General features: G+C 39.0%; 1 protein-coding gene and 1 long non-coding RNA gene across 2 annotated transcripts; one reads left to right on the top strand and one right to left on the bottom strand.

Annotated features, from left to right (window-relative positions):
• Positions 1–238: 238 nt before the first annotated feature.
• On the top strand, positions 239–5,530 carry LOC121938486 (zinc finger BED domain-containing protein 4-like). The gene is made up of 3 exons (XM_042481729.1): positions 239–530; positions 2,087–3,590; positions 4,405–5,530. The coding sequence occupies exons 2-3, from the start codon at positions 2,245–2,247 to the stop codon at positions 4,898–4,900; spliced, it is 1,842 nt and encodes a 613-aa protein (XP_042337663.1). The 5' UTR covers positions 239–530; positions 2,087–2,244; the 3' UTR covers positions 4,901–5,530.
• Positions 5,531–7,663: 2,133 nt separating this feature from the next.
• LOC121938487 lies at positions 7,664–10,579 on the bottom strand. Its single transcript, XR_006105293.1, has 3 exons — positions 10,149–10,579; positions 9,909–10,008; positions 7,664–8,647 (listed from the first exon to the last, which is right to left on the bottom strand). It is a non-coding gene; the product is annotated as an uncharacterized LOC121938487 (long non-coding RNA).
• Between the last annotated feature and the right edge of the window lie 292 nt (positions 10,580–10,871).

Here is a 10,871-nt window from a genome sequence, read left to right as displayed (position 1 = left end):
TAATTTCTTTTTTAAAAAAAAGGGAAAATGCACTGAGTAATTTGTCATGAAATTATTACAATTAGAAAATTATTTTAAAAAGACCTTGGAGATAAATTTATAATAATCAAAACTGAACATTTAAAAAGAAAAGTCTGCACTGCGAAACTGATGAAATCCAGCAGGTGACGGTAATGTAACACATAAGGATGCAAACCGTCATAAAACTGCACAGAAGAGGAAGAAGAGGAGGCGAACCCCAAAAATATATCCATGCAAAAACCTCTCTGTCCGCCATCGGGGACTTAAAGAGCAAACAGACCTCTAAACACAGCAGATGCCAAACACGTCAATGCTGTTGGCTGCAAAACAACTGAAAAGCCACTGTGAAACTTTATTTTTTTTAGTTTCTTTTGAGGATTTTTGCCAGAAATGTCCTTACAACAACAAGAAAACCCTCTCTGAACGAGGGTCAGTGGTTCACACTTCAAACCTGGAGCTAAATACGGATCTGTCCCGACTGTCTGTGATCTAATTTAATCCTGAAAGCTGTAAGTTTAGCTGTTTTTATAATTTTTTACTTTTTGTTTTTGCAGGTTTGTCTGATGGAGTTAGCATTTTGCGGCTAATGCAGCTAGCTTGGATTATAGGCCGACAGACAGAGAAATTTGCTGTAATAATGAGAACCGTGTTAACAGTTAGAATAATCTGAAGCCAGTTAAACAATGACAGTCATGTTTTTTTGGTGTGGTTATTTTTTTCTGTCATGTTTTGTTGTGAAACTTTGTGCTATTGTGCTAACTGGTAGCTCAGCAGGCTCCGTTGCTAAGTGAAGGCCTCCTGTTGTGCGCGTGCGTGCGCGTGCGTGTGTGTGTGTGTATGTGTGTGTGTGTGTAGGTTTACATGATTGACAGCCGTGAATGTGCACACAGGAGAAAACAACAGGACAAACTATGCAGATGTTTAGAAAACTTGATTTTTTTTTTATATAAAAACATTGTTTATCTTTGTTATGATTTTAGCACATTTATAGAGTTATAGGACATATCTTGGATTTTTTGGACATTTGTAGTACTTTAAATTGTCTGTAGGATTTAAGGACAGTTGTCTGCTTTTAGGACATTTCTAGGAGTTTGTGATGTTTCTCAGATTTTAGGACATGTCGAGGATTTTTGGATGTTTCTCGGATTCTAGGATATTTTAAGTTTTTTGGGACACTTTTATGATTTTTAGGATATTTGTAGTACTTTAGATTGTTTCTAGGATTTAAGGACAGTTGTCTGCTTTTAGGACATTTTTAGGAGTTTGTGATGTTTCTCAGATTTTAGGACATGAATATGATTTTGGATGTTTCTCAGATTTTAGGACGTGTCTAGGGTTTTTAAGACACTTCTAGCACTTTGGGACAATTCAAGGATTTTAGGATGTTTCTGAGACTTTAGGACATTTCTGGTATTTTAGTATATTTTTTAGGACATTTTGGGTTAGCTAGGAGAGAGGTAATGTCTAGACATTTCTAGGACTTTAGGATGTTTCTAGGATATAAAGACATTTCTCAGCTTTTAGGACATTTGTAGGATGTTTCTCAAACTTTAGGACTTTTCAGGGATTTAAGTATATTTTTTAGGACATTAGGAATTAGCTAGAAGAGAGGTCCTAGCTAATCCCTAATATATGTATAGGATTATAGGACATGTCTATACATTTCTAGGACTTCATGGATGTTTACAGGATATAAGGACGTTTCTTGGCTTTTAGGACATTTCTAGGATTTTAGGATGTTTCTCAGATTCTGGGACATTTCAAGAGTTTTGGGGACATTTCTCGCACTTTAGGATGATTCATGGATTTTGGGATGTTTCTCAGACTTTAGGACATTACCTGGATTTTAGGACGTTTTTGGTGATTGAGGACGTTTTCCAGGATTTCAGAACATTCAGGGTTAGCTGGGACCTCTGTCGGGGGTGCTTACTTTACTTATTAACAACATGTGTAGCTTCTTCACAGCTACAGATTTGAGATTATGTTGTCCTCCTGTCCTACTGTAATCACCTTGATTTTATGACATTACACCCTAATCCAACACGTAATCTGCCGTGTTTTACAGGTCATTGAGGAACCTGATGCTCGGCCCTGAAGCCGCTCCTGGACCCATCAGACTCTCCTTACAGTATGTTAAACCATCGACAAGAAAGCAGCTTTGGGAAGTTCTCGGTATCCATGGGAAGACACATCAGGATCAGCTGATGCAAAACACGCACTAAAATGGCGTCACCGGTCTGGCAGTTCTACCAGATCTCTGAAAAAGACAGTAAATTTGCAATATGCAAGGTGTGCTCCAAGGAAATCCCTCGTGGGGGATCGCAACCAAAAAAATTCAACACCACAAACCTCATCAGACATTTGAAGGTTAGGCACACCGATGAGTATGACCAGTTCTCAAAGCTCGCAAGCTGTAAGGCAGAGAGAGAGCGGTTTCGTATAGCGGCTCAAGCGCCACTCGCTCAACTGCCGGTAACAGAGACGCTGCAACAACATCAACCCTACAGCAAAACCAGCAAGAAACCAAAAGAAATATCAGCCAAAATAATGGAATTCATATGCCTCGATCACCAGCCGCTGTCCATTGTGGAAGACGAAGGTTTCAAAAGACTCATGTCCTACTTGGATCCGCGCTACACTCTGCCAGGACGCAAATATTTCACTGACGTATGCCTGCCGCAGTTATACCAAGAAGTGTATACACACATTGACAATCTCATGAGGGACAACATCAACTCTTTCAGTTTCACAAGTGACATTTGGAGTTCGAATGTGTGTCCCATGTCCATGTTGAGCCTAAACGCGCAGTTTATCGATGAAAAATTCGAACTACACAAAGTTGTTCTTCATTCCCAAGATTTCTCAGGGTCGCACACGGTGGAGGCTCTTGCTGCCACATTCATCGACATGTTCCAAACGTGGGGGATCCCGAAGGAAAAGGTGCACGTTATTCTGAGGGTCAACGCCAAGAACATGGAAAAGGCCATGAGGGATGCGGATTTACCCAGCCTGCCTTGCATGGCGCATACACTCCAGCTCGCCGTGTCCGAGGGAGTTTTGTCCCAGCGCACATTCTCTGATATTACAGCCTCCGGAAGACGCATCGTCAATCATTTCAAACACTCCCAGCTCGCTTACTCTCGTCTTCAAAGTATTCAGAAACAGCTGGGCCAGCCGATCAAACGGCTGCAGCAGGACGTGCCCACCAGGTGGAACAGTACTTTGTACATGCTGCAGAGTCTACTGGAACAGAGACGAGCGCTTTCTGCGTATGCAGCCGACTACGACTTGCCCGCCATGTTCACTGACAACCAGTGGAAACTGGTGGAAAATGTCATTTCCCTGCTCACCCCCTTTGAAGAGCTCACGCAACAGATCAGCTCCTCAACCGCGTCGGCCGCAGACGTCATACCGTCCATCAGAGCTCTGACTCGTCTTCTGGAGAAAACAGCAGCGAGCGACCAGGATGTGAAAGCGGCGAAAGCGACGCTGTTGGAGGCGGTCCAGAAGAGATTCCGCGACATTGAATCTGAGCACCTGTATACCATCGCTACAGTCCTGGACCCGAGGTGGGAAAATTTGCCTGTCTGTGTCCACCTGTCAAATTAAGGTTTAGGCTTTTGGGGGTTATTTTATACTTCATACCTTCCTGAAATGTCGGGGAACTTTGACTTGACTAAACTGTGAAGCACTTTGGGTTGCCTTTGGGTATGTGTTTCCATCACTGCCCGTCAGAGCCGGAGGTGATAAATACCCGTGAGTCATTTGACCCGCGTGTGAATGCCGACTGTAACGTTTCCCGTTACACACAAAAGCCAGATGTTAGCAGGTGTTAGTGGGTTTTTTTAGAATGAGGCTTTAGTGACTAATGGGAACAATACGTTTTGAAACTGGTCCAGTTTTTAGTGAGAGCAGCAGGAGCACAAACACCCTCAATGTACTTCCACTAAAAGTGTTTGTTTTTGCTTCTGACAGGTTCAGATTGTTATTCTTAGTGTTTTTATTTATGGTTCTTAATGCATCCAGAAACGGCCCCAAAATAAACGGTAAGTCTGGCCTGTATAGAGCCAACATATTTCATATTTTATCTAACTCTGGGAATGAAGGGGTTCTTTAAACCAAACCAGAGTTGGTGATTGTCAGAACAGTGAAGAGAGGAACCAGGATGTTTTTGTGAGTTTTATTTTGTTTGTTTACCTCTGAATTAACTGGATTTTACTTGAGATTCAGCCAAAGTTGCCATAAGAATAAGCATTGTGAGGCGTTAATAAGAATAAAACGAAAGAGTAAAAATGCAAATTTGCTACAAGGCCAAAACTAACATAACCTATGAAATGAATAAAATAAATGTATGTTTTCTTTTTCTTCTTTTCTAATTAAAAGGTATAAAGACAGATATTTCCCCGACGCACTCAAGCCACAGATTCGCGAACTGCTTGCTGACATCCTGGCCGCTGGGCCGGAGCAGCACAACGGCGAGGGGAGTTTGGCGGCGTGCGACTCGGAGCCCCCAGAGAAGGTACCGCGAGCTAGCTCCTTGCATGCTATGTATGCTGAGCTGTTGGATGAAGACGGGGAACACGGCGACGACGACAGCTGCAGCTCGGCCGCATCACAGATGAACCTCTACCTGTCGGAGCCGGTCATCCCACGAGACGGACAGCCGCTTGTTTTTTGGCAATACAATAAAAGCCGCTTCCCCGCTTTGGCACAAGCGGCACGAACCTTCCTGAGCGCACCGTGCACAAATGTGGACAGCAAGCAACTTTTCATCACAGCAGGGAATATTGTCGATGAGAAGAGGAACAAGCTGTCTCCCAAAAATGTGGAGATGCTCATTTTTATAAAGAAAAATATGCCACTGATGCTTAAGAAGTAAGTGGAAAGATGTGAAACGTAATAATCTCTATCCCTCTAAAACTGCCTCAGCTTCCCAGAACACAAAGCGGCTACTAAAGACTTTATCATTGACTCGGGATATAAAAGCCGTCTTGACAGTGCAGCTATAATTTTGTTATTAGTGTCGGCTTGCTTTTTTTGACATCCCCAGAGATGTAACTATAGACGGAGGGAGAAACACAAAGCCTGCAACACAATAAAAGACAAGTGACAAAGTCACAACGCGAAATGGGCCTGACTCAGAAGGCGTGACCGAACAAGTGAGATGAAGTTACGGATAAAAACAAATACAGATCTAAGCTGCGTTTCCATCAAAAAGCTTTCAATATATAATACCTTTGAAACCAAAAGTAACACAAACATTTACGTAGACCCTCGAGCAGTGGAAGATCTGCAGGAATGTGTACTTGAATTAAACTAACACACATCATGTGTGTAATACTACATTATTGAAGTCCAATACTACTGTCAGTAATACTTGACTTTGGCCCTTGCACCTATACTTTGCAATATGCAATGAAACTAAATACAAGCTGGGTGCAGATTTTATTTTTCTTTCCACGAGAGACAGTGGACTTACAAAATGCAAAATTTATGCAACTCAGAAAACACAAAATATATGAATACATGAGTAAATAAGTCACAAAAATAAACTACTTTTTGGGGGTTGACCAATATTTGTTTTTCAGGGTCAATATCAGTTATTAAGTTAATGAGACCGATAACCGATATTTGGAACCAATAAGCATTTACAATAAACATAAAAAAAAAACTCCAACACAAAACTTTGTTTAAATGCATTTAACTGATGTTTAATCAAAACTGAAACTTTTTAACATCATATACAGAAAGTTTGCAGCTCCTGTTTTTTATAAAGTCAAGTAATGATAAAAATGCATAAATAAACATAGTTCCCTGAGGTTTTACAAGGTAAAAGTTTCTCCTATATAAACACTTTCTCTGCACTTTCTAATTAATTTTATCGGCGATAATTAAGATGAAATGCCGATACAGATAATTGGCAAAATTCCAAATTATCTGTTGACGCTTCCTGTTTTTCTGGTGGATTGCAGAGGAGGTCTGATACTTTGATTTATGACTGTACAGATCAAATTATTTGGTAAAGTGGCAAGTTATGTTTTCTCTTATTTATTGATAAGCAGAGTGGTGTCCAAAAATAGTGACGGTAAGGAACGGCTCCAGAAGGTACCAGTCACAACTTTTCATTATCAAACACAAAAAATGCAGACTGAACTAACCTGCTTGGTGGAAGCGCATCTATAGAGGTACATGTTAATTTTTTTGTATTTTTGTTTTTCTTGTTTATTTGGTATCTTGTTACTTTCTGGTCACTTTATTGCCTGTGATCTGATGTCTCCTAAATACTAATAAAACTGACGGCTGACTGGATGAAGCCAGTGGCTCAATATCGAATGTAACAACAGATTTCTTGTGTTTCTGAAGCAGCGACCTCCGAGACTGGAGATGGATTCAATGCAGACGTGCCAAAAACTGCAGTTCATGAGACAGCCACTAGATGCTGGCTCCAAAACAGAGTAAATCCCCAAACTTTCATATTAAATTGTCCGACTTTACAGCAGAAATAAACACTTTTACAGCCTGGAACGAAAAACAGTTCTGGTCTCTGTAGCTGATTTCAACATGCATGAAACATTTAATGTAACTCACATCAAATTTTAGGCCCAAAGTTACGCATTTTTAACAGCAGGGCCTGAGTGACAGGCTGTTAGCGAGGCCTCAACAGTCGCTTCTGAAATATGGTTTCTTCTGGCTCCTAAAAAACAAGATGGTGACTGCCGAAATGACGAACTCGAGGTTTCAAGTCGTCTGTCAACAAACCAATGTGTGATGTCAGTGTCACAGTAGCTGCGTCCATTATTTATACAGTCTGTGGTGTCTCCTTGCGCATTTAAAAAAAAATCCATACTTCCTAAAGAAAATTTAAAAATGACTAAAATTTCTAAAATTAATTTCCTGTCACTTTACTTTTGAAACGCACACCCCAAAAAACTCAGTTAGAAATACTTAACCAGTTGGAAAATGATATAACTACTAATAACCACATGTTCAGCTCTAATTAATATTTTTATAGCACTTTTAAAAAAATAAATAAAAATTGGGTCCATCAGATTTCTGTTTCCTCTCATTCACAGCATCTTTCCCTCAAATATTACAAATATTCAGATCTTTCTCAGTTCTGTCAAAAAAAAATTCACCCTGCACAATAAACATTTGTGTATCTACAGTTACTCACAGTGTGTTACCTTGAATTTGTGAAGAACACTTTTGAAATTAAAGAAAGAAAAAGTAGCTGATTTCCTTTCTTTAAAAAATGCCAAAATGTTTTTAAGAAAACATTTAACAAAATGGGCTTGGGAGGAATGTTTTTTTGAGAAATTGCAGTAAAATAAATACAGCCATTTAAAACTGTATACCCCTCCCTTAAAGAGAGAGAGTGTATGGTTTTTAGAATTTGCCTCAAAAGTCATGGAAACATCCTGGAAATTTATCGGTAAAAATATGTATGAATCTGGTGTATGAAACACACTGACTATACATTAGTGTTTTTTACAGCCCCACTTAAAAAAAACCCCAAATTACCCATTAAGCCTGATTTCACCATAATCTTCTACACTGAGTGCAATCAGAATAATTCAGAGTAATTTTCTACTCTGTAAAACTTTGTAAATAAGTGGAAAAACACAACAAAAAGCAGAATAAATATATCTACAATGAGTTTATTTTTCACTTGGCATTTAATTCACCGAAGGTATTCTCGTACGGTTATTATGGCTAATCATTGACGTCTTCTAACAAGCGGAGGGAGCAAACAAACGGTTAGAGGCATGAATCATGGCCGGGTGGTTAGTCATGTGTAATAATGTGGAGCAGGAGGTACATTCACATTGCCTGTTTCAAACACACGTCCTCTGAAGCACGGACACATCATACTACCAACTGCTTTCCCCCCCAAAAACATGAAGAATAAGGACACATGACAATGTGGATCCATCATAAGCAAAAACTAAACAAAACCCTTCATAGATAAAGGATAGTGTGGAGTGATGGTGGTTGTTTATAAAAATATAATACAGAGCAGCAACACTGCCTGCATACCTGAGTTACAACTGGCTTTCGTGTCGCCCATCACTCGTAGCACTTCGACAGCTTTTGACGGAAACACACAAAGATTACAAACTATAGAGATTTCACACTGAACTTCATGTCGCATAAAGAACAACTCAAGCGAACGTTCTCGTCCTTGGCACTTTATCTGTCAGGCAGAGCCAAACTTTGACGGCAGTTATGACACAAAGGTTGGGTTACCGGACACGAACAAACACATTTTTATTAAAAACAAAACAGCACAGAACAGAGGGGTTGAAGAGCCGCAGGTTTGCCAGTCCGTTAATGTGGATAGTTGTTTGCTTGAAAGTGCAATAATATGTGGATTTTTTTTCTTACGGAGCAAAAAAACAACAAAAAAAGGGTTCACGATGTTGTTCCCTTTGAGAACAGCTGAAGTTCATATAAATGGTAAACTTGTGGCCGTCCTGAAAATAAAATGAGTGTTTTCTCCACTAAAATGTCAGCGGTTTGATAAAAAGTCTATTTTCAGAGTGTTCTGGTGACAAAAAGGAAAATAAAATCATCGCAAATCCATCATGGACACAGTGTCATCGGTGATGTTGACATGTCCCGCGTGCTGGAAAGGAGACGCAAATTTGATTAAGAGTCTGCTCACATGGACATTAATAAAGAGACAATGCAGTAAAAATATACACGAATATCATCTTCACTAGCGATGAATGATATTGGATTTTTACCTATATTTTCAAACTTATTTTGGCTGCACATATTTGTTTCCATTTGTTTTTTGTTATTTAATTTTAATGAGGTTTTCTTTTTAAGAGTACAATAAACAAAATGACGCGTGTACCGGACACAAGCGCACTTAAATATATCAAAAGCATATTTAGAAAAACTAGGGAGGATCTTTCTTTAAATAAAACGTGCAAAAGTGCACATCTGTTTCCTTACAGATTCAAATCAAGCTATAAAAGTTCTGCACTTGGAGAAATAAAAACTTATTTTAAGATGTAAAATATGCCCATAACATGTGATATTACTGCTATACAACAGCAGGCCTTAAGGTGGACACGTTAAAGCCATTTCAACCAAAATACAACGCAGTAAAAATATACATGAATATCATTTTCACTAGCAATGCATAATATTGGATTTTTATCGATATTTTCCAACTTATTTTGTCTGATCGCCAACACCAATATACACACATATTTGTTTCCAACTAAATGCACATAAAGTCTGTTGAGGAATTAACATTATTATGCCCACTTTTATTGTTTTTTTTTTTTTGTTATTTACATTTGATTTGTTTTTCTTTTAAAGAGCACAGAAATAAAAGGATTTATTATATGTGCACCAGACACAAAAAAAAATTTAAAAAAATTAAAAAACACACACAACAAAAACACAACCAAAAACACACATATATATATATATACATTCAAACTCAAACATTAGGAGAGGATCCTTCTTCGATAAAAGCAAAATCTGCGCACATGCACGCATACACACACATACATGTCTATGTAAACACAGCGCACATCCATTTACTTACACATTTTAATTAAGCTATAATCGTTCTGCACTTGGGGAAATAAACATTTATTTTAAGCTGGAAAATACGTCTAAAGGGTTAAAAAGGGTTCCAACTTGGAGCTGGAGACAAGATTTTTGTGATTTGGGACATCAGACACATTAAACAGTTAGTCTTCCCTTTAGTTTCCCTTATCTGAGGAATTTTCTTGTTACTGGATCAAATGAATTATGCTCTAATATCAAGAAAATAGTTGGAAAAAAACACAGTTTGTATCAGAAACAGCAGAAAAATGTACATACTGATGAATGTTTTGTTTGAACGGTATTTGAGGTGTACTCACTGTAAACAGAGGAGGGTCTCTGCTGTGAGGGTGAAAGCCTTTCTGTTTACATGTGGAGATCTCGTCTGTTCCTCGATCCGTCAACCTGAAGTAACCGATTCTGAGACAAACACAATCACACGTCAGCGTGGAGAACATACACACCGACAAACACACCTAACAACAGGGAGGGACGCCGAGCTGAAAGACAACACACACATAACGCTAACAATGACCAACACCAGCAGTTTTCTGACTCACTCGTTAAATTTGGGCGAGCAGACGATCGCGATGGCCTCCGGCAGCATCATCTGGTAGGAGCAGTGTGTGTGGAGGTCGACGCTGGACAGGAAGGCCGTCTGAGTGGGGTGAGTCTGGAAAACACACAGTGGACAGACACATCATGTATGTTTCATTGTTTGATTTTTGTATTTACACTGGTGAGAGAGTTTATGGCTACAAATGTTCTGTCTAAATATACATCCTGCAGGAATAAAAATAAGCACATAAAACTTCATAAAATCTAAAATGACTCATGTATTTGATGCTATAATTACTTATGACCTTTGGGTTACTAGATCTGAGAAATAATTTCAATATTATTGTGAGTCGTTTTGTTTTACGTGTGAAGAGTTTTGCCAAATTCAGTTCAAGATTCCTTCACATTTTTCATATTTTACACTTTTCCAGACTTCTCTGTAGATTTCTAAGACCATATTTGACATCCTAGTACAAATAACCAGCCATCGGTAAAAAACGTGCATTTACTCGTAGTGGCTGTTCAGCCCACACTCCCACACAGAGAGCTGAACAGCATCCATCCTTAAACTAACCGCTGCTACTGATACTCACATCATTTTCTCTTCACATACTCTACAAACAATATCATATTATTGCCCCCCACATATGTTCTGTCTCTTTTCTACAAATAAAAACCAAAAAAATCTGTTGAAAAAGTTAAATAATTCACTTTTTATAGTGTCT

This window comes from Plectropomus leopardus, unplaced genomic scaffold (genome assembly GCF_008729295.1).
Source record: "Plectropomus leopardus isolate mb unplaced genomic scaffold, YSFRI_Pleo_2.0 unplaced_scaffold29624, whole genome shotgun sequence".
Taxonomy (NCBI): domain Eukaryota; kingdom Metazoa; phylum Chordata; class Actinopteri; order Perciformes; family Serranidae; genus Plectropomus; species Plectropomus leopardus.
This window is presented reverse-complemented; position numbering and strand designations above follow the sequence as displayed.